The 24,261-nt window shown below is 45.4% G+C and overlaps 1 protein-coding gene across 6 annotated transcripts in view; it reads left to right on the top strand.

Moving 5' to 3' along the window:
• The first annotated feature begins 13,430 nt into the window (after positions 1–13,430).
• Positions 13,431–24,261, top strand: part of PPP3CA (protein phosphatase 3 catalytic subunit alpha) — a 189,697-nt gene continuing 178,866 nt past the window's right edge. For 2 of the 6 annotated variants that reach the window (XM_083459236.1, XM_083459235.1), the window contains exon 1: positions 14,038–14,849. In XM_083459236.1, coding sequence (XP_083315362.1) covers positions 14,792–14,849 — 58 coding nt within the window. In that variant the 5' untranslated portion in view covers positions 14,038–14,791. Of the gene's footprint in view, positions 14,850–24,261 lie in introns of all 6 variants that reach the window. The other 4 variants (XM_083459237.1, XM_083459239.1, XM_083459240.1 and 1 more) reach the window with 3 other exon arrangements.

Genomic DNA, 24,261 nt, shown 5'->3' with positions numbered 1-24,261 from the left:
GTGTTGTTATGGTTGTTGCCACCTAAGTCCTACATCAACTTTGTTGGACTGGTCATGTTGTGCGGATGCCTGATTATCATCTTCCAAAGCAACTACTCTATTCTGAACTTAAAAATGGAAAGCGTAATGCTGGTGTCAACAAAAGAGGTTTAAAGACTGTCTCAAGGCAAACCTTTAAAAATGTAGTATAAGCACCGACAAACACTGGCCTACAAGCGCTCCAGTTGGAGAACAGCATTCACCAAAGGTGTCATGGACTTTGAAGACACTCGAATTCAGAACACAAGGGAGAAACGTGCTAAGAGGAAGGCTTGCTTGGCAAATCCACACCGTGATCAACACCCGCCTGGGAACCAATGTCCCCACTGTGGAAGGACGTGTGAGTCCAGAATTGGCCTCCACAGTCACTTATGGACCCAAAGTAAACCCACTGAAATTAATGGGCTTCAATTAGTCATAGTCATTTCTGTGCATGTATGTATCTAATTGTGTGGAATGGCTAGAATTCCTGATATCTGCAGAATGTCCTCTCCTGCAGAACACAGTGACTGGCTGAGTACATAGGATAGGCGGTCATTGCACAAGCAGACCTCATTCCATTCATGCAACAACTTAGTTGAATCCTGCCCTGAACTTTAAATTATGAGTTGTTATCTTGCCAGCTCTTAACTATCCATAATTATTTATTTGTTTTTTCTTGAATTGTGTTGCAACCTGCTCTGGGATCATCACACAATGAAGGGTGAGTTCAAAAACAATTATTGAATAATATAATACAAAATATATTTCCGTCATCCTTACCCAACCCATTTCCCCCATGTCACTGCAGATCCTCTTCACCCTTATTATTGTAAGCAATTTCTAGAGTGATACTACCTTGCTTGCCTCTGATATCTCTGGGCACTGGGCAGATGGAAGCTGACTGCTTGTGGATTGCTGTTGGCAAGAGCTGCACACATGGAAATGCCTTCACAATTTGACATGGGGGGGGTAAGATAGGTGATTACCATAGCTAAAAGTTCTGTATTTGAAAATCATGTTAGAGACAGAGGAAGCTAGGAAGCTATATTATACCTAGCAACACCATTGGTCCAGCCAGCTTAGTATCATTAATGCTCCCTGGCTGTGGCTCTCTAGGTTTCAGGCAAGTGCCTTTTTGCAACCCTACCCAGGGACACCAAGGACTGAACCTTTTGCATGAAAAAGCATTTGCCCTACCACTGAGCTAATGGCCCTATGCCTCATGTTGCCAAATATCCTTGCATATTTATTTGGCTGGGCACTTTGCCATGCACCGTGCCAGATTGAAGACAATTCCATTCAAACAAATTCTACTTGAGGTACAATGAAGTAATACAGTGGTACCTCGGGTTAAGAACTTAATTCGTTCTGGAGGTCCATTCTCAACCTGAAACTGTTCTTAACCTAATCTTTAGCTAATGGGGTCTCCCGCTGCCACCGCACCACCGCCACACAATTTCTGTTCTCATTCTGAAGCAAAGTTCTTAACCTGAGGTACTATTTCTGGGTTAGCGGAGTCTGTAACCTGAAGCATCTGTAACCCAAGGTACCACTGAATAAGATTAAGAGACTGTGGGTTATTTTGGAAGTATTTCTGGACAGAAGCAGCTTGCTAGTTAGGAACTATTTTAATATGGCAAAAACCTTGCAGGGGAGACAAGTTTCTAGAAAAACCAAGTATGGACAATCCAGATGAGTGTTTATTGATGGATTGATGCTCCTCAGGCATGCAAGGTCCCGTCCCCCCGAATCCACATAAAGTTGTCATAAAAATGCTGCCACATCCTCCCCTTTAATCTGGATTTACCTTTCTGATAATAAATCCGACAAGTCAAAAACACAACCCATACCTGTTGCCAACAACCCATTTGTGCAACCTCAGTGGTCCATTGGCAATACCATATTAATCCCCTTTGGAAGCACCCTATAGTTTCTCATGCCAAGGCTACATTAGAAGATTTCAACGTTCTAAATGTGTTTGATAGTTTATATTTTTAGTTCCTTAGCTGCGTGACTAAGATTAACTGGAAATCTCACATCATAAATTACACAGAGAATGCTGTAGAGGTAGTAGCCCTCCATTTATCAGAGGTGAGTGTTGAGAGAAGGTAAAAGAACAGCAATTTTCTGCAGTACTCACTACTTTGCCATGTTTACTGGAAATCAGGCATAAATCAGCACATCATATCCCAAAGAGAGGCCTTCAATGGCTTCCATCTTTACTTTGCCAAATCCTGAAAGGACAGTTCTGACTTTGAAGTGTATTTGTTTAACAGGGGGGAGGCAGGCTTGGGTGCAGCAAATTCATCCCAGTTGTTTAAATCATTCCATACTAATGGGACTTGGAGCAAAATGTGCCACTGTAGTCTCTCTACTAAAAGGAGTTTTCCTATTCAAGGGTGCAGCCGACCAGTTCCTCTAAGCAGTATATTCCACTCCCCTCCCCACCCCGAGGTTCTGTTTTCTTTTCCAATTGTTAATTTAATCTACAATTGTTAGTGTCTACTAAGCATGCTCATTCCTCTTTGTGTGTGTGTGTGTGTGTGTGTGTGTGTGTGTGTTTAATTAAATTCATGCTTTTATAAATCTCAGGGTTTCCATAAGTAAGCTGACACCTGATTCTTTGCCTCAGACTCCCTGTTTTGCTGAAAATTCTATCAGCACCCATCACAAGAGTTCATTATTAGGAGGAGTGATAGACCTTGCCACTTCAGCCCCAGCCTTCTCTTCCTTTAACCCCCCCCCGTACTATTTTGTTTGCTTGTATTCCAAGCTTTATATACCCCTTGACTGTAATAAAACTTAAAAGTTTTTTTCCAGAAAGAAGAAAACAACAAAGCTATTGGTAAAAAACCCAAATACTTTAAACGTTCAAAAAATAATTTGCATTGTTAGATTAAAATAATTAAAATTTAATCCCCATTATCGCTGCTGCTGCTGCTGTTGCTGCTGCTGGCTTCAAAATGTTATTGTTCTCTTACATATTATGCATTGCCTGAAGACTGTGAATTACAAAAAACAAATGAGCACCTGATTTTGTGCCATGTTTATTTTCTGCTATTTGGGTTTTTTTTTAAAAAAAATGCTTTTGCTATCTTAGTATGTTTTTGCTAATTAGTATGCAATGCCAAATATTATTTTTAATCACATTTCTGCTGTTGACCCTGGGAACACGATTCTGTTGAAGGTGTGGAATATAAATAGTATGTATAGACAAACAAACGAAAGCACTCTGGAATCAATTTTGAAGAATGGGCCTACACACATTTAAAATAAACCAAATAAGGGGGAACTTGTGTGTTTGTTTGTGTGTGTGTGTTGTTTGTTTCACGTTGCTGGAGTCTGCATTGTTGTGGATGAAAATGATTATATTGGTAAGGCATCTGGGGAGGTGAGTTTTGCTTTTTTAGTATCAGTGATCTTAAAATAACATCAAATCATAGTTAGGCTGTGTGCGTATGTTTTAAAAGTGCCCCTGACAAAAATGTTTTGGGCCTAATGTCAATATTTTGGTACGCCTAAAGATCTCCTGCATGCAGAACCCTTACTACCATTAGGCATAGTGAGGCACTCACCTCAGGTGCATGGTCTGTCTTGAACCCTACCCCCCCCCCCATTAACCTTCTGCATCTGATGCAGTGGAGCAGGCACAGGCAAACTTGGCCCTTCAGTATTTTGGGACTACAATTCCCATAATCCCTGACCACTGGTCCTGTTAGCTAGGGATCATGGGAGTTGTAGTCCCAAAACATCTGGAGGGCTGAGTTTGCCTATGCCTGCAGTGGAGGATGCTATCCAGTAGCTAGCAATGAAGTAAAAATGGATTGCCAGCTTCTGTATGTGAAATGTTGTTTGCCCCAGACACCTATCTGCCTACAGAGCCAGTGTGGTGTAGTGGTTAAGAGTGGTAGTCTCGTAATCTGGGGAACCGGGTTCACGTCTCCGCTCCTCCACATGCAGCTGCTGGGTGACCTTGGGCCAGTCACACTTCTTTGAAGTCTCTCAGCCCCACTCACTTCACAGAGTGTTTGTTGTGGGGGAGGAAGGGAAAGGAGAATGTTAGCCGCTTTGAGACTCCTTAAAGGGGTCTCCTTAAAGGGGATTCAGCATATTACCAACTACAAACCTAACCTTGGCGCTGTCGACGGTGACCCTTTGCTGGCGGAGGAGCTTAACCTCTTCTTTGCTCGCTTCGAGAAGGAGCCACCTGAGACGCCGGTATTACAGCCACCAGCCCATAGGGGCCCCTCATTCACTGTAGAGGAGCACGCGGTGAGACAAGTATTGAGGATGGTGAATCCGAGGAAGGCGGCTGGACCTGATGGCATCACTGGAAAGGTGTTGAAGGGCTGTGCGGATCAGCTGGCGAGGGTCTTTACTAAGATCTTCAACAAGTCCTTACACCAGTCTATTGTCCCACCCTGCCTGAAGTCGTCAACTATTGTCCCTCTGCCTAAAAAATCCACAATCAGTAGTTTGAATGACTACAGACCAGTTGCACTGACTCCAATCATCATGAAGTGTTTTGAGAAACTGGTGCGCCGTCATATTATTTCCTGTCTTCCATCAACTTTTGACAACTACCAGTTTGCATACAGGGCAAATAGATCCACAGAAGACGCTATCACCACCACTCTCCATGCTGCTCTGTCCCATCTGGAGCAGCCGGGGAATTATGTGAGGCTGCTGTTTGTGGATTTTAGCTCTGCTTTTAACACCATCCTCCCCCATAGACTGGTGTCCAAGCTAGAGACGATTGGACTCCCCAACTCCACCTGTCTCTGGGTTTTGGATTTTTTGTCAGAACGTTCTCAGAGGGTTAGAGTAGGGTCACATGTGTCCACAGCCCTTAGCCTTAACATCGGCTCACCACAGGGTTGCGTGTTGAGTCCCCTGCTCTATGCTCTCTATACGTATGACTGTACAGCCATCTACTCCAGCAACAAAATCATCAAGTTTGCTGATGATACTACGGTGGTGGGGCTCATTTCAGGAGGGGATGAGTCCGCCTATCGGGACGAGGTGGAGCGGCTCTGTGTTTGGTGTGAACAATCTGGCTCTTAATACGGCTAAGACCAAGGAATTGGTGGTGGATTACAGGGGGAAAAAGGCGGACATTCAGCCCTTGTATATCAACGGGGAACGGGTGGAGAGGGTGGCGGAATTCAGGTTTTTGGGAGTGACTATGGATCAGGGCATGACTTGGAGCGCAAATACCACTGCTCTGGTGAAGAAGGCCCAGCAGAGAATTTATTTCCTCAGACTTTTAAAAAAGAACAATCTGAGTGAGAGACTGCTGGTGTCCTTCTACCGAGGCTCCATAGAGAGCATACTTACATACTGTATTTGTGCTTGGTTCTCCAGTTGTACAGCTAGGGAGAGGAAGGTGCTCCAGAAGGTCATAACCACAGCCCAAAGGATTATTGGTCACCCTCTCCCACCTTTGGAAGAACTGTACGGTTCCCGTTGCCTTAGGAAAGCAAACAACATCCTGCAGGATCCATCTCACCCGGGATACAGTCTGTTTGCACTACTGCCTTCTGGCAGGAGGTATAGAAACATCAAGGACAAATAGACTGAAAAACAGTTTCTATCCAAGAGCTGTGGCCTTTTTGAATGCTGTAACTCGATAGTGAGACCTGGGAGTTTGATGGGTGTGGGTGTGGTTGGAAGGTGGTTTGCTTGGTTGTTGTTGTTGTTTTGCTTTTGTTGTTTTTAAAGGATGGCATCCAATTTTGTTGCACTTGTGCAATGTTGCACTAGTGTAATGACAATAAAGAATCTATCTATCTATCTATCAAAAAAAAGGGAGTGAAAGGCGGGATATCAAATCCAAACTCTTCTTCTTCTACATATTTCACCCCAGAACCTATGGCTGGGGTAAGCAGTGTGGTGCCTTCCAGATGTTGCTGGATAACGAGAGGTGGGAGTTGCAACAAAATCTGGAATGCACCACGTTGGCTACTCTTGCACTACAGGTACAAACAATGGGAAATGTTTGCACCTAGCAATCAGAATGTGAGTTATGACGTTTGCTGCAGTGAACTTGTCCCGGCATTCCAAACCACAGCGCACCAAGTTGCACGTAGGGTTGAACAGGGGTGGGAAATTCCTATGCCTTTTTTGGGCTTGGATTTCAGGGAAGGGATACTTCCAATAGCAGCCAGAAGCTTCTTTTACTAGTATAAATATACACACAAGATGGTTTGAGCATTGTAATAGGCACGTTTCAAAGCAATTACGTTCATTTAAACCTTTTAGGCTTGACAATAACCTTCAAGGTTCAGTGTGCCGCTTTGTAAATATTTGACTTTTTATAGGGGCAGATTGAGAGCTAGCTGCTCCAGCATTTATTTTTCCATTACAAGTTAGTATGAAATGGCTGCCTGGGTTTGGGGATGGGGGCAGGGAGCCATTTACCAGAATGTGTACAACACTTAATATTCTAATGACCTGAATAATGCATCGCAAAGTTTTTATTTTTGGATATCATGGCAGCTGAATTAACACTTTGGTGCATATTTCATATAAACTGTTGCTGTTCCTTCTATTAAGTGTGCGTGTTTTAATATTTAGTGGGACACGTTACCTAATGAGAAGAAGTCACTGCAGAGGTGGGGGACTTCTGCTCCTCCAGATCTCACTGGGCTACATTATCCCTGACCACTGACCATACTGGCTGGTGCTGATGGGAGCTGCAGTTCAAACCCATCTAGACCACTACCAGTTCTCTATCACTGGGCTGCTGTCCAACCTGCGCCAGCAAATCAGTTATCATCTTAGCAAAACCACAGGACTCACTGCCCATGACAGCAACTGTAAGCATAATTTTGTTTCATTATCTAGTTTGACACTGTTGGCTGAATGTTTTTGCCTCTCCCCTTGCCATATCCTTCCCACTGCTATGGGATTACGAAATTGGATCAAAACTGAACAAAATGTAACCTCCTGCTTCTCAGATAAATGAAAGATAACCTTCGTTGAGACAGGCACACGCCGACGCAGCCAGGCACTCATACGCCTATTTCCGTAGGCTAAACAAGTTTATCTGGCAGATAAAACTGATTCTCAAGGGCATTCCTATTACTGTTAATCACGTTCCAAACAAATAGAGGCACCATCCAAACAAGAGTTTATATTTCAAGCCAAAACAGGGGTAGGGGAAAAGTCATAGCAGTTTAGTGGTAGAGCACATGCTTTGTCTGAAGGTTCAATTGCAGGCACTTGCAGGTAGGGCTGGGAAAGGCCTCTTCAGAGAACCACTGATAGTCCGTGTTGCCAATATTGACCTAAAAAGACAGTACAGTCATACCTCGGGTTACAGATGCTTCAGGTTGCATTTTTTCAGGTTACGGACCCACTGGAACCCAGAAGTACCGGAACAGGTTTCTCCGGGTTTCGGCAGTCGCGCATGCGCAGAAGCGCTAAATTGTGCTTTGTGCATCCGCAGAAGTGCTGAATCGCAACCCACACGCATGGATCATGATCACAAACCGAGCGTCCACTGTATAAGGCATCTTCCAACCCAGGCGGATTTAGAGTAGTGTGATCAGTTCTGCAGAACTGGGCACCAAGCCTAGGGGGTGCCACAGGGCATCACAACTATCACGTAGTGAATTAAGCAGAATGGAAGGCGAGAGGTAGGAGGGTGCCAGATTTTGGCCTGGCTCAGGGTGCCCTTGAAATTTGAAAGAGCCAAGCTTGCCCCTGCTTCCAATGTTCTTAAACACACTCATGTAGGGGAATGGCTACTTGTTTTCCCTAGAACCAGCCAGGAATCATGCAAATGCACATTTCTCTAATGCTTGTTAATGTCTCCAGTGCTGCTCCTTTCCCTCAGCCAACATGGGGGGGGCAACCCCTCCCAACAATTGCCCCAGGGGCAAAAAGATGCTTAGCCTTCTCTCCCTCTCCAAAGTGAAAATGGAAGAAGAGCACAAACCACTCCCCCACCCCCCTTTTTTTGCAGGTAGAATTTGTACATAGTAGATGCACAAGTACCTGCATCAAGAGCACAAGACTGAATGTATAAAACTGTGCTAAAAAAGTTTTCTGATGCCTTGGAATTGGTTATATTTATTCAGTTTCAGAAGAAAGAAGTGCAGTACAGTCCAAACATTGTAAGACCTGAGCAAGGAAATCAAACCTTAGAAATGAAGGCACAATGCAATTCTCGAGGTACTCGCCCAGATGCTTCCTTTGAGAAGGAGAAATAAGCAAGTCAGTTCTATCGTGCTTAGATCTGACTTTATAGAATTGCTCAGGGAACAAAGGCAGGGCAGTGAAAAGGCTTCAGGGCACAATGGAAGCCTGAATTCTGAAAACCTTCATCCCAAGATTCAAAAGGTATATGAGTATTGGGTGGAATACAGTATCAAGCTAATGCAGTTGTTCTGCCAGTGCAAGCATTTCCGCTTGCCAGGTGGAAAAATCTCTGCTCTGCTCCCCTGCCCCATGATGCTCTGGGGGTTCTCCTGACCCTCCCAAGCAGATTTGGGGAAGAGGAAAGCCCCATACTAGCAGAACTTGTTGCATTGGCTTTCACTAGTACAACGTAGCTGAATCCGGCCCCATAGACCAAGGTTTAGAATCCAGGCCTCGACAACAACAGCACATTAAGATCAACAAATCTACTATAGAATAAAGTTTCAAAGTCTGGCGTTCTCTTCATGAGATGCATGAGGTGTTATTCTCAGTTGGCAAGTATATGTATGCTTCCATACAGACACAGAGACCTATAGAGGAAAAATGCAAACAGGGGTTCAAGTAGCAATGAAGCACAAAAGCAGAGTCTGCAAAAAAATCAGCTGAAGCCTAAACATATCCAAACAAGCATAGCAACTATTCACAACAGCAATAATTCATAGCAAGCATCCTATAATTGCCGTGGTGATTGCTGTGATTTTGCTTGTCCAAGACAGAAGATTCTCTCTTTCACACTTCTCTAATGGTGTTTTTGCACTAGGCAACTTTTCAGCTGAACGCCCCATAGAAGTGCCCTTACTATTGTAAGATTTGCATTTATTTTGTGTTGAGTTTTATTATTTAATTTGCAAAATTATTCTCGATGCGATGCCTCGCCCGTTAGTATGCATTTTCCCCTCTATTCGTGGCTGCACTTACAGGTCACAGCTGCATGGGTTGCTAAGGCACCATCGCTGCAGGTTGAGAGATGAGCACAGCTTGTCTGGAACTTGTACACACTGCACTTTCCTTGTAGTGGCAGCTTGATGACATGCTCTCCTCCCCTATCAATTTTCTTTGCACAGAGATGAATTGCCCAGACACCCCCCTCTATGTCAACTTTAAAAAAAGAAAAAGGTGTATAGCCTGGGGGAGAGTTGAGGGCCTGAGAGATAGGCATGGAGAACTGAACCTGACTCCTGGGTTGCATACACCCCTGCTATATACAACGTCACAAACTGGTTTCCACATATATATTCCAGTTTAGCAATTGGTGTAAGAACCAGGTGTGTTGTTCAGATAGTCAGGTGTAGGAATGAATTTGTCTGAAAATATTGCTGCTAAGCTTATCCCTGTTTCTTTTACCTAAATCTCATGTTGTTCCTTGATCTTGACAAGAAGTGACTGCTTCTCTCTCTTTTTGTGTTTGTGCGAAAAATACAATCAATTATCACACATTATATTGATCATTATATACACCTATACAAACATATTTCAGGTTTCCTAAGTGACCAGTGCATAGATAGATATGTACCAACAGTGCATGAAAACACAGTAAAATATCAAGTACTAATAATCCACAGTCCACTATGATGGAGAAGCTGTGGAGAGTCAGGTGCCTATTTTCATATCAATTCAGGTCATGCTGGAATTCGGGGGCAGAGGAGGGGAGGTGGGAAGATTAAGAATCAGTCCAACTTCTTATCTGAATGGCACTAGCGAACTTTAACAACAATTGCATCAATGGAAAAACTGACATAAAAGCTGGAAGAATGTTAAAAAAGCAACATGTTATCTCTTTATTGTATACGTAGCACAAAAGGAAAATACCAGACTACCACTGGCAGCAAACAAAAATGGAGAATTCCAGCTATGAGAACAAATGTTTAATTGTGCAACAGAGATTGAATCACTGCTTTTAACTACATAGTATTTATATATCTATGAAATTGTATGTTGTTTTGCTTTTACCAGAAAAAATAAATCAAAATTGTTTTGTCTAAAAAACTGTAACAATACTTATATAGTAACACTTCAAAAATTATGTTGCAGGAATACTGCAAGGGACACAATTATTTATACATACAGTATATATTTGTGTATCATTTTATATGCAAATAGTCCAGCTTTTTTTGAATAAAACCGCCACCAATGCATGAGAAGCTTGGACACAAGCAGGTGAGGCAAAGTCATCTGAGCAAAGCTGAATTGGATTGAGAATTTGCCACTTTAATATGGATTCCTTCTCCATCCTTAGTCAGAGGTTAAAAATGGGTTCTTCCTGCCAAACATTTATATTTATATTTAAGCAGACGTACACCTGAGCTTTCTTACATGACATCGACATGCGCTTATTGGTGCAAGTCTATCAAATGTGTGTGAAAGACTCTCTGTTAACCGAGTTAGCTTTGAATTTGGGGTGGCTTTCCTCATGCCCGTTTAACTCTATTACACTTAATTCTGACGAAGCCAGCCTTAATCCAGCGCTTACATCACAGAAAAGATCTACCTAATGGATTAACCCAGATTAAACGGTTCAAAATAACTAACACTGCTTTAAATTATTTTGGAAAATGTGTGGGAAGCCAAGACATTAAATAAAAGCATGGGGGTAATCTGAACCAGAAGCTAGAACTTTTGTATTTCTCCCAACACAAAACAACCCTTACTATGCACTTTCTGGTGTATTTATAGACATGTATTATGGGAGAGCTAAAGAAAATTGCAGTAAAACTGCAATCGTTTACCCCACTTAGCTGGGAGAATGCCCCATTGAACTCAATGTATAGGATTATACTCTGAAAAAATCAAATGCTATGACAGGTTCTCCATCTCTGGTTTGAACTAACACCCAAGGACCAAATGGTTATCCAAGCCTCTCTATGTTGCTCTTCAGATTCTCCCAAGGCCACACACCCCTTACATGCTGGAGGTGTTTTATCCTGGCTGAAATAGAACTGTGATAATGCTTCTTGCTTACATTTATGGACAGAGAGAGGCGTGTATTGATCAAAGATGAAATTTATTCATTTGCTCTACCCACTTTTGCATGTGGCCCATGGAAGTTTCCTCGGAGCGGAATGTAGCCCAGAGTCTGATTTTCTGCACCACTGCCTTAAAGACGAACAAAGTTATCTCCAGAGTCCAGTTCTCCAAATTACACTTCAGCAGGGTAAACTGCCCAAGCACTGTAATTAGATGTACTTGTAAGTACAACTATTAATTAGCTAATTATTAAATTTATTACACTTCCTTCGCTGGGAGGTCTCAGGGTAGGTGACAACCATATAAAATTCAGAACCAAAACCAGTTAGAACAGAGTACAGTCACAGGAATATGATGGGTCCTGAAAACACTGACATCAGGTGTTGAAGGCCAGGGCAAAAAGGTGTGTCTTCTGCATACCTGCACTCTAGGTACCTGTCTGATTTTGGCTGGCAACTGATTCCAGAGAGCTGGAGCTGCAACACTAAAAGCCTGGTTTCTAGTATAGGTTAAGAATACCTCTGGAATAAATTGTACTTAGGAGCACAGCTGCTGGGAAGGGATATAGGGGGGAAGTCAGTCCCTTAGATATGCTGGTCACGGGTTGTTTCAGGCTTTAAATGCTAAAAGCAAAAGTTTTTGTGGGAGCATAATGGAGCCACTGAAGCACCTTCAGCAGAGGTGTTATATAATTTTGACAAGGTGCCTCCGCTGCATTTGCATCAGCTGCAGTTTATGGGTTAAGCCCAAAGGAAGCCCCATATAGTGTGTGTTGCAGTAATGCAGTTTTGAGGTTACCCATACCAAGATCACAGTCTCAGTCCAGGAATGGCCATAGCTGACTTATCAACTGAAGCTGGTAAAAGGCACTTCTCCATCACCAAGCCCACCTTAAATGACAAAGATGGATCCACATACATGTTCCTTCAGAGGGAGTGTTACCCCACACAACGCTAACTCCCAAATGTAAGAACCACTCACCCACAGGCCTCTGCCTTGCCAGGGTTTAAGTGTAAGTTTATTGGTCCTTATCCAGCCCACAGCTGAAGCTACATACTGGTCCAGAGCATGCATGGCCGCAAATTAAGATGTTTTTGGAGAAACAGAACTTTATGTCCCCAATGCTATGTAACAACTGTATGGAGCTGTTGAGAGCAGTCATTAGGAGATTTGGAGCAAAGTGTCCTCAAATAGTGCCCTGCAGCACCACATAACATAAATGCCAAAGGGATGATGAGAAGTCCCTCGGTTGATTCTGGAACAGATGGTGCAGGTAGGCTTGCTGCTGCTAGTAAAACAGTGTCCCTGGCCCCAGTCTCACAGAGCCCAGGAGAATACCTGGGGCCAGATGCTGGAACAAGATGAGACTGGAGGCAAAAGCGGGCAGGGCAGCAATGAGACACTGAACCTTCCTATGCAATTCCAGCCACATCAAGCCCGTCAAGCAATAAGCACTATCAAGAACACATTCTAGCAAGGCAAAAACAGTCAAGTGAGAGGTGGCGTGACTTGGGGAGTCATGGATGACCTCAGAAGAGCCTGAGTACCAGAAAGGGGAGTCTGAGGGGCTGCATTCAGGCCCCAGGGACCTAAAGGATCCACATTTCCAGACTTATTACTTCAAAATGCCCTAGTGCGTTTGGAGACTCTCCTGAGTGGACGTCTGCTCCAAACACCTGCCCTGCCCCACCACCGATTGCATTGGGGACATTTGATTATTATTTTTCAAAGTCCTAAGATGCATCATTCTATGGTAAAGTTATGAGCGCCTCCGTTTCGATTTCAAAGCTGCCTCGTCTTATTTCCTCCGCAGAGTCCTCAAGCGCCACATTTCCAGATTGGCGTTTCCTCGCGAGCGCACGTGGCGCTCGGCGCTTTCAAAATGGTAGCTGTCCCGACGGAACACCCGTCGAGCACTCTTCGCGATTCAAGTAGCAAGGCAGAGAAAAGCCCTTTCCCTCCTCGAGCCAGGCAGTTCCTCCTCCTCCTCCGCGGAAAAGCAAAGCCCGGGCTGGAGGCGGGCGAGAGGAAGGCCGAGCTCCTCTGCTCAGAGGCGCCTGGCGCGAAGAGGGAACCAACCTTCGGGACTCCAAGGCGGCCTGGCAGCTCCCCCCTCCTCCTCCTCCCCCCAGGTTGGCCGCAGCACCGCATGGAGAGACGTGCCTGGAACGGCTACGAGGGACACGCAGGCGCGATCCTCGCCCGGGAGCTTCCCCTCTCTCTGCCCCCTCCCCCGCTTCCTCCCCGCTCGCTCTGTTTGTAGCAAAGCGCGGATACAGTGACTGGCAAGCCGAGGCCGCCCCCGCTTGCTAATGATACACCCAGGCGGCCTCGGAGATGCTATGGGGGCCGCTGAGAAGACGCCGCGGGCCTTGTCCCCTCAGAAAAGCGCCCGTCCAGGCAGCCGCAGCGGAGTCTCCTTCTTCCCCAGCCCTTCCTCCGCCTGAGGCGAATGAGCGCTCTCCTCGCCTTTCGCTCCTCCTGCTCAACCAAACCCTCGCAGGGCTCGAGTTCCCCGCCCCCCTCCTTTCGCTATTGCCGCAGTTCTAGTGTGTTTCCCCCCCACCCACCTCCTCCTTCTGGCAGGACACCCCCCCTGCCCTCCTCACCACCCCCTCCCGCTCATTCCCACGTCCTCGCGCCGTCAAAGCGGCGCGCGCTATTGCGCATGGTGAAAGCGGCGGCGGCGGCAGCGAACACCTGAGAGAGGGGGTGGGGTGGGGGGGAGAGAGGCGTTTCAAGAGGGTGGGAGGGAAGGAGGAGAGCCAAGCTACCTTGACAGTGATTGGCAGCCCGGCCCCAGCCAATGGGTGCTGAGCTAGCGTTTTGGCAAGGGGGGAGGGAGAGGCGAGTGGAAGCCTTTAGGCGGCGAGGGTAGGTTGCGCCTCGGACTGAGCGGAGCTCTAGTGGCTGCGGCTGCGTGAGTGAAAGGAGAGACCCTGCGAAAGGGGTGGCGGCGCTGCGAGAAGGAGACGACGACGACGAGGAAGGCGACGCGGCGGTGGAGGCGGAGGCGGAGGGGAAGGCACGGCGCGGATCCCGTGCAGCGGCAGCAGGAGGAGCCGGAGCAGCAGCGGCAGCAGCACTTCGTCTTCTCCGGCGCCGTGTGGAGGGCTGCGTGGCTTTCTGTGTGTGTTTTCCTTCAGCCGCGCGCTTAATCTTCCGGCTTCGCTGCCCCCACCCCGCGCCTTTTAATTCCTCGCCGCCTTCGACTGCGTTTTCTTCTCTCCTCAGCACCCACCCCCACCCTTCGGCTTCTTCCCTTCGGCCACTAATTCTAATAAAAGAGAGGCGTGATTGACATAAAGAGGGGGCAAGGAGAAAAATCCGGAGGAGGGAGGAGGAGCGGTGGAAGCAGCAGCAGCAGCAGCACCGGGAAAAAGAGAAGGAGCGAGCCAGCGAGAGCAGCAGGCGGAGCGAGGCGTGAAGTTGAACCGCAGCTGAGGCGACCGCGAGCCGGAGGGACGTCGTTTGCGCGGCCGCCTTTGGTGCTGCTGCAGCCGCCGCCGCCGCCGCCTTCAGCTTTGTGTCTGGTGAGGGAGAAGCGAGTCGAGCCTCGGCTGCCTTCCTCCTCCTCCTCCTCCTCCAGGCGACGCTGGAAATGTCTGAACACAAGGCGCTGGATCCGAAGTTGTCGACGACGGAGAGGGTGGTGAAAGGTAAGCGGAGAGCCCGTGGCTTGCGGGCAGCCCGGGGTTGGGGGGGGGGAAAGCCCCTCGGAAGGGGGAGAGGGGGTCGCGGGCGGAGGTCCCTGCCGGGCGGGAGATTCTCGTATTCACACGCGCACACGTCTCTGCGCTTTCGTGAGGGGAAAGAGAAAGGGAGGCTGGCTTGGCGCGGGCTGCCTGTCTCTTTAGCGGGGCTGCGGTTGCCAAATGGGCAAGGCGGGGCGGGGGAGGAAGGAGTGCGCGCGCGGGGAGGGGGGCGGCGGCGGCGGCGGGAGAAATAGGAAGCGAGTGCCCGGCGATGGGGATGGTGGAAGGGGCTGCCTATGCGGCTCGGCACTATGGACCAGGAACGTAGGCGATTGCAGCGGGGGCGCAGCTTCTCTTTGCATTAATCCCCCCCACACACACTGTAGATCTCGAGGTCTCAATTCTAATGGCAGTCCTGCTCCTCCTCTCTCTCTCTTGCTATATTGCAGCAATTTCCCTCCCTCCTTTGGAGTGCTTGCACGGGGCTCGCGAGAGGCAAATCGTGGGGTGGGGGGGTGGAGAGACGGTTGGGGTGTGGAAGGAAAACCCTCGGCTTCCTCCTCCTCCTTTGCAGCTGGAAGAGCCGGAGAGGAGTGTGGGGGACACACACACACAGCAGGTCCCCGCTCACTTTCTCTCCGTCGCCCCCACCTCTGTTACTTGGGGGCATTTCCACCTTCCCTCCGCCCACCTTGGTGTGGGTGGCCCTCTTGGAAGCCTCTTCTGCTTGCTCCCAGCGAGATCCCTCCCTGAAACGTATTTCAGCTCCCCCGCCTGTAGAAATATGCCTCTCCCTCTCTCTGTGTGTATCTTCAGGTTTTGACAGCTGGGTTTGTCTTCTCTCTCTCTCCCCCCCCCACCCCCAATCTCCCGCACCCACCCCCTTGACACAGCTGTTTTCCTTCCCTTCCATTAACATACTGCTTGATGCAGATAACCTAGAGATAGCAGTTGATTGGTTGGGGTAGGGGGAGAAGGAAGGAAGGAAGGAAATGGTGGTGGTGGGTTCTTCCCTTTCTATTGGCTGTCCCTTTTGGCCCACTTCTCTGCCCTTCCCTTGCAAGCGGAGAATTCCACCTGTATGTGTACAGCCATTTCCTCCTCCCCTTTGTCTTTTTCTTAGCCAATGCTGGTATGGTAACAGGAAAGCTTACTGCAGTAGGAATCCTTGAGCGATGCTATCCTCGCACTAGCGGGATCCATTCCTTTCATGGATGAGGATTGCAGATTGAGCTCTCCAGAATCTGAACTATTGGGATTTAAGAAATGAGTGCAGATGTGCTGCTAGGGCAGTCCCTCTAGCAAAGCATTACATTGTTTCCACCACCATTTTTGTTTCCCTTCCTGCACTCTACACAAACCTTGGTACATTGGCTTGGCTAGATGTGAAGTTATCTTGCAGACATATTTGGCTACTGTGTCCATATTTCTCTAGGAATGTATGCGTAACTTTATAGGTTTCAAAAACCCATGCATTTAATTTTTGAAATGCTATGTTCAAGATGCATGATTTTTTAAACATATATGTATTTTAAAAACGAGCCATTGAAGAGAGAGTATGGGTTTTCTCTCTTGCACACATGCATTCACACGCACACTGTGGAAAAGGCTAAATATGGTGGTGCAAAAGATGCTAGTGTGTGTAATTTACCAATATTAACCATGTTTATCCAGAAATCCACACTGATTTAGTTACATTGACTGCCAATAAAATATGCATAGGATTCCTGCCTTACATTCTGAAGCTAAACTTGGAATATCATGTACTAGTAATTTCACTGGGCTTCTTTTGTTACAAGTTAAATTGTACAGGGTTGTCACCAAGGGTCCAATCCACTTCCCACTAAGATCAATAGCAGCATCCCTGTTGTCATTAATGAGGCAGGATTACATCCTTGAAGTCTGCAGTTCCTAAACACACCCATTGAAACTGGTGGCATTCATCCAAGGTACATGGTACTGGGTTGTAAGAGTATGTTTAAGTGCATAAGCATGTTTTTATAGGACAATGGCTTAAAATACTCTATTAAAATGCAAACCCTTCAAGCCTTTTTTAAGGAAAGCAGGATCTATTTATTGCTGATTTTGGTGTAAAATCCAAGAGGCCTGGAAATAACATTGGTTAAATGATACCTATTTCAACATGTACGTGTTTACTTGTGAATCAGTGGAAATATTACCTAAAAACATTGATGTACAGTTGTTTTGTATTTTCATACTAATATTGAACTAAGTTCACCAGGGGCCTATCCTTACATATTGGTAGGCACCATACACACACACAAGGCAGAGGTTTCAGTAGGCTTGAGGGATCCCAAAGGTTTGCGGAAGTATTTTTTCCCCCTTAAGAAACGCATCTGTGAGGGGAAACCCCAGTGGAGCTGTGGGCACAGAATGCTAGCTGGTTGTGTGGGTGGGATGTGGAATGAAGTGTTCAGGGTGCCTAGAAGAGGTCTTGGCTGGCTGGCTGGCTGGAAACCTGAGTAGGAGCAGTTCACACTGCAATATTTTGTTACAGTTCCCACTTGTAATCTTCTATACATTATTATATTACAATTCGAGTGAAGGAGAACATTTTGTACTATGCCATCTTAGGCTGTAATCCTGTATGCATTTATGTGGGAGTTAACTTGGTTAAACTCTGGGGTACGTACTTCTGAGCAAACATTCTTTGCCTTGCTTGTACCGTGAGACTGCAGCCAGTGTGCATACTTGCCTGAGAGCAATCCCATTGAATTTGATGGAACGTTTTGTGGTATCACAATAAGTTAATTTAACACCCTGTGCCTGTAACATGGTTGCAGCATTGCATATTAGTGCAGCAGATGCTGTATAAATTTTGGGAGTTGGAGGTGGAAGCAGAGACTTCTGAAGTGTTGTGGAGGATTCCCTGCAGCTCTAGAAGGAAATTTGAGTAGGAGTTATTGGTCAAAAAATTTGACTGAATTGATTTGTTATCTCTGAATATGGGCTGCACCCAGATTTGGCTTTCGGTCAATTTAAGTGCAAATGATAAAATACTAAGGGTTGCAGTTATAATACACACTTATCTGAAGCAATCTGTTCCTAATTTGGTAGGGCTTGCTTCTGAGTAAGTATATACAGGATTGGCCTACAATTGTAAATAAAGTAATATGGCAAGACCCCTTGCATTTTTTTTTCCAGATTAGGAAAAGTGAACTCTGAACAAAAGAAGGGGGGCATTTTACATAAAGGTTCTTGTTTCATTGGGCTCCTTACATTCATGCCACATCAACAAACGCAAGGCTTGCAGTTCTGCCAATATTTTTTTCCTACAACAGAAATGCATTGAGATTGCCATAATTCTTTAACCAGGCGAAGATTACTGTCTATTTGGGCCATGTAGATCCTATATTCCTGTAAAAATAATTCATGAAAACCTAGCCTGCATACTTCCTTGAGAGTAACATCCACTGAATTTGATGGGATTTACTGCTGAGTAAATGTTAGGATTTGGCTGAGTAGCATGGGATATGACTTGGCATAGATTAAGTTGTATTTCACATATTTGTTCAGCTGCTCTGATGGAGCTCATGATGACACATGTCAACATTTTACCAATAAGATATGAAATGATTTAACCAATGTTTATTTTATTAAGTGGTTGAAAATAATTTAAGTTTTTAAATATGGAACCTGGAGGAAATGGATACTAAGGCTCAAAATGAATATGAAGCAGAACAGACCTCATTTTGTTAAATGGTGTTTTTCCTGCACTGATGCAAAAACGAAGATGCATTGTAGAAAGAAATAATTTGTTTGCCCAGTTGTAGTATATTAGTAGTTCAATAACCTCCAGATCTTGTTGGGCTGAAACTCTTCTCAGTTCCAGATGTCCAGCAGTCAGGGAAGATGGAAACAGTAGTCCAACAACATCTGGAGGGCACCACGTTGCCTACCTATGTAATATAGTATGTAATATAGTAGCAATATATGTAACTGTTCAATTAGAATCCTGAATTCTCTACTTGGAAAATATTTTGTACGGCTTAATCCCATGCACATTTACTTAAAAGTAGGTCCCATTTTGTTCAGTGGTACTTGCAGCCAAGTTAGTGAACATCTGATCAATGCCGTTTCTCTCTCTTTGGAAATGTTGCGCATCTGGCTCTGAATACTTTCAAATATTTTAAAATTACACAACTTCTTGGTTATTTTGGTTACCCTCTGGCAAGTTTCATCTTGTTTAGTTTTGTGATTCTTAGCTAAGAAATCTGGGCAAAAATCATATCTGGATTGAATATAAAATGGGTCAATGAAAAATTCTCACAACACCTGGTTTTATATTAAGGACATTTATTTGGGAATAAAATTCAGTTGTGAGCAATACATATCTTAGCTTTGATTCATTCTCTTGGCTATCTCAGGAAAAAAAAACTGGCTAGGAATTTGCCTGACAGCAAAGAAAGAGAAGCAGGGAAGAGGTAATGTGTTAAGATATTGCTAATTTTGATAGGTCACAGTTACCTAGAAGAAGACTGGAGGCATTTTGTTATAAGAAGAATTTAGTTTTCAATATAACTCATAGGTAGATGCTGTTATATAATTGCATGTTGGGTTTGCAGTTCACTTCAGTGCCATGCATCATAGACAATAGGCAGGCATGGGGAGCAGCTTGTATGGGGTTGACAGAGGCCCATCATCCCTGACCACTGGTCCTGTTAGCTAGGGATGATGGGAGTTGTAGTCCCAAAACATCTGGAGGGCCGAGTTTGCCTATGCCTGGGCTGGACCATACTGATGGGCAACAGCTCTCCAGTCTTTCCTGGCCTTCCTTAGAGATACCAGGAAGTACACCTGGGTCCTTGTGCATGCAACACAAGTTACTGAGTGATATCTTAGTGGGAAAACATGTGGTCTTCCAGATGTTGCTGATCTTCCTTGATCTTCCTGTGCTGGCTTGAACTGATGGGAGTTGGAGAGGACCAAGGGTACTTAATTTCTTGAAAGCAGTACATACATTTTTCTTAGTTACATCCTAGGGTAGGGAATGGGAGTGTGGCAGGCAAAAGGATGGAACAAATGCTCTATTGGCTTTCAGAGGCATTGCTGTTAAGCTTTGAGAAGCTCTGAACAGACAAGCTGATAGATGTTCATGATCTGAAAGGGTAGGGCCGTAGCTCTACTTTGCCTGCACGTCCGGGTAGGACTGGGATTGCCCCCTGCCTGAAACCCCAGAGAGCGGCTGCCACAAATGTAAACAGTACTGAACTAGATGAACCAGTGGTCTGATTCGGGATGAGGCAGCTTCCTATTCTCAGCAGTCTCAAGTGAAATGGTGTCTCAGAAATGGCCGTTCTAGAATACACACATTAAGCAGGAAGCCAAAGAAGTCTGGTCAAGGGACATGCTGTTTCTTGTAAGGGCATTTACATTACAACCAACACTTCGTACAAGGACAAAGATGGCTTAAGTAATTTTTGAGGGGGAAACAATATTTTTAAAAAATGAAGAAGGCACCTTCAGAATCAGATTTGACAGAATCATTATTTTCCTCACCTTTCATTATGTGAGAACCTTAAAACACACACACACACACACACACACAGTCATAGCTGCAGTCACTCTTTCCCATAGAATTGGAAGGGGTGCCAAAGGTCATCTTCTAGCCCAACCCCCTGCAATGGAGGAATCTCCACTAAAGCATCCCTGGCAGATGGCCTATCCAACCTCACCACTTCCCAAGGGAGTCAAACAGCTCTTATTGTCAGAAAGTTCTTTCTGATGTTTAGTCTGAATCTCTTTTCTTGTAACTTGAAGCCATTGATTTGAGTCTTACCTTCCAGAGCAGGAGAAAACAAGCTTGCTCCATCCTCCATGTGAAAATCCATAAGATATTTGCATGCTTCTTTTCTTTACACTTCACACTCAAACTGTTCACAGCACATTGCTGTAGTCACATTAATCTCCTTGGGATCTATCAGCAATTGGGATGAGGCAATAGAGGGCATTACTCAGTACTGCTCTGCTGTGAGCTTAGAATTGGTGTTGGGGTGGGGAAGGCAAAGGTAAGACCCGCTCCTTAAAACCCTTGGGCACCCAAAGCTAGCAGATTAAGGGAGCTCAGTGGCAAAGAGCACATGCTTTGTGGGGAAAGGTCACAGATTCAATCCCTGGTGTCTCCATGTAGAGCGGGGACAGACTCCCTGTCTGAAACTTAGTGAATCCTGTGTTGGTTGGTGTAGGCAGTACAGAGGTGGGTGGACATATTGTGTAACTTGGTAAAAAAACAACAGCACCTTCCTATGTTTTCAATCCTCCTCCAGAGCTTTCTATGTATTTTGCCTTGGTCAGCCTTTCAAAACACTAATAGCTCTTCATAGGTTTATGTGCCTGCGTGAATTCGGATACTCTGGAAGCTGAAGGTTTTTGAGCTAATACAACTTTCCCCAAGGGTGTCTGTATTTGCATGTCATGGTAAGCTGCGATTTACCGTGGAAATCATGCCTTATTGGCTCCTCCCAACTGGCACATGGAGGAATCAAACTAACATGCCCAGGCTTGGCATTGTGCCCAATTCAAGGATTATGGCTTGTTTCACTTCAAGCAAATCATGATGGTAAGCCAAAAAAACCCTCTTACCTTATGGAGTGAAACAAACCTCAGCCCCTGGTGTGGATGTAATGGTGAGCCAGAGAGTGTGGTTTGTTTCCCTTGCATGCTAGCAGCTGATGAGCAAAGTGGATGTGATTTGATTGTATGCGGTAATCCGTGGTGAAGGTGATAAAGGTGATATTGTGGAAGTAGTCGCGCATGCCTAAGTGTAGTGGTGGCGGTGGAGCTTTCCCATAAAGACCGATGGCTTCATAAAGCACACTGAAAGAATGAGAGCATGAAATAAAAAACTTCAGAGAAGTGAGCTGTCCCTCCTGGGTTTCTGAGCACCACCATTCAAACTGCAAAGGTCTGTTGGGGTGCATGACTCATATAGCTATCCAGATTGCACTAATGGAATGGGCCTGGGAAGCATGTCACTATTTCATACAACTTTGTTCCAACTCTTATGTAATGAGTAGTTGGCAGATTAATATGTGTCACCGGGTGACTCATTATTAGGAGCCAACATATTATAGCAGTTGAAGCCCTATATGAAGGAGATACCTGGCTTTCTGGGTGGTAGATCAGGAAGACCAGCTTATTCTGTACACTACAAAGAGAGCTGCCTAGCCCTTCACCATCATAGTAAGATGCAAAGTTTATGTTAGGAAACTTTGTGCAGAACTGTATTCTTCTGCTAAAATGTTTTGCATTTCCAAAGACATAGAAAGGATTGTTCTAAGAGCACAGAAGAGTCATTTTGGGGACAAGTTTTAAATAACTGCTGGGTGTTGGATTCTCACCCTCCAACCACATGCATGTTCACTTGGAACTTAATCCCAAAGATTTCAGTGGGACTCCCTAATAAGTGTGCCTGTATTAATTGTCCGCTGCTGTTGGAATCCTGTGCAAGGAATTGTCAGGGTTAAAATGTTGCTCATTGTCTCAACAAAAGTGCAAGGAAGGACCAGTCAACGGAATGGAAAAGGGAGTTGAGGATTTAAATGTGTTCCTCCTTCGTCCTGAGAGACCTTTACAGTCACTGGTTCATCCGTGTGTGCAGTATCTTCTATAACTCCCACACTTATTTCTATTGGTATGATAACACTGAATATGACTGAATTGAAGTTACTGGGAAAACCAGGCTCCAGTATATCTGAGTTCATTTCCTCTCCCCCCCCCCCCATTAGCAGGTGAACTGCCTTTCTGTAGTGAAAGTAGCATCTGTTCTAGAACCAAATAGCCTCAATCCTTTCTTTTACCATATTTCTTAAATAAAGCTGATGCAAGTAATTTGTAGTCAAAGGAAAATCTCAAATGGAATGCTCAGTTATAGGGGAGAAGAAGAGGAGGGGGAGGGGTTTGGACTCGATATCCTGCCTTTCACTCCCCTTAAGGAGTCTCAAAGGGGTTAACAATCTCCCTTCCCTTCCTCTCCCACAACAAAAACTCTGTGAGGTGAGTGGGGCTCAGAGACTTCAGAGAAGTGTGACGAGCCCAAGGTCACCCAGCAGCTGCATGTGGAGGAGCGGAGATGCGAACCCGGTTCACCAGATTATGAGTCCACCACTCTTAACCACTACACCACACTGGGAATGCATGTGCCCTAGAGCAAAGGTGGCTAACCAGTAATTTTTGTCTGTCATCACAAGACCCCACTGATTTTGGCAGTGGCAGCAGAAATAAATAAATTTGATATAGTACTGAGTGAATAAACTTCTCCAGCACCTTGAAAGGGATAGAATCCCCTACCCCACCCCCACCCCGGTGAAAGGGGAGATAGTACAGATCAGCTGAGGAGGGAGTGCTGTATTTGTTGGTGGCATTGAAGTGTGTGGCCAGCCATGCCCACTGCTGCTATGTAGCCTCTGCAGGATTGTCCAAGGATGAATGTAGTCCTTGGGACAAAAAAAAAGATGTTAGCCACTCCTGCCCTAGGGCAGTGTTTCCTAAACTTGGGTCTCCAGCTGCTTCTGACTACAACTCCCAGCATCCCTAGCTAGCAAAACTCAGTGGTCAGGGATGATGGGAACTGTAGTCCAAAAAAGCAGCTGGAGAACCAAGTTTGGAAAACACTGTCCTAGATAATGCATATAGAGTATTGCAAAGTTACTTTTTTTAAAAAAAAGCATAGTGAAACAGATGACCTAAAAATGATGATAGTTGCTGTTATGGGCACTCACTAGGGCTGTGGCTTTCAGACCTTCAGCCCTCGGGGAGCCCTTTTTGTATTGAGGTCTGCTGAGGAATTGCTATGTGCTATAGTGTGCATGTCCTTGTGTGTCTTATCAGTGTGCACAAAGCACAGACCAGTTGGGCGTCATTGTTGCCCTCTGAGACCTGATGTGGCAACCTAGTATTCTCTTGTGGCTGCAGGGGACTATTGCTAGTGTTGAGTAAGTTGTCTTCAAGGAAAGTTGGTATGTCATCATTGGTTTTCTTATTGGGGAACTTCTGATAGTCTTCCAAGGAACCCTCTTCCACTGTGCCTTCATTGAGCAAGAGGTTAAGAGTGCAAATACTTTCTTTCAGGCTGTCTATTGTAGTGAGCTATATAGTCTTCCTTCTACAGTGGTACCTCTGATTAAGAACTTAATTCGTTCTGGAGGTCCGTTCTTAACCTGAAACTGTTCTTAACCTGAAGCACCACTTTAGCTAATGGGGCCTCCCGCTGCTGCTGCTGTGCCGCCGGAGCACAATTTCTGTTCTCATCCTGAAGCAAAGTTCTTAACCCGAGGTACTATTTCTGGGTTAGCGGAGTCTTTAACCTGAAGTGCATGTAACCTGAAGTGTATGTAACCCGAGGTACCACTGTATT

The sequence above is a fragment of the Podarcis liolepis genome (assembly GCF_965112155.1).
Source record: "Podarcis liolepis genome assembly, chromosome: 9".
Taxonomy (NCBI): Eukaryota; Metazoa; Chordata; class Lepidosauria; order Squamata; family Lacertidae; genus Podarcis; species Podarcis liolepis.
The sequence above is the reverse complement of the archived record's forward strand: the minus strand, read 5'-3'. Positions and strand labels throughout refer to the sequence as shown.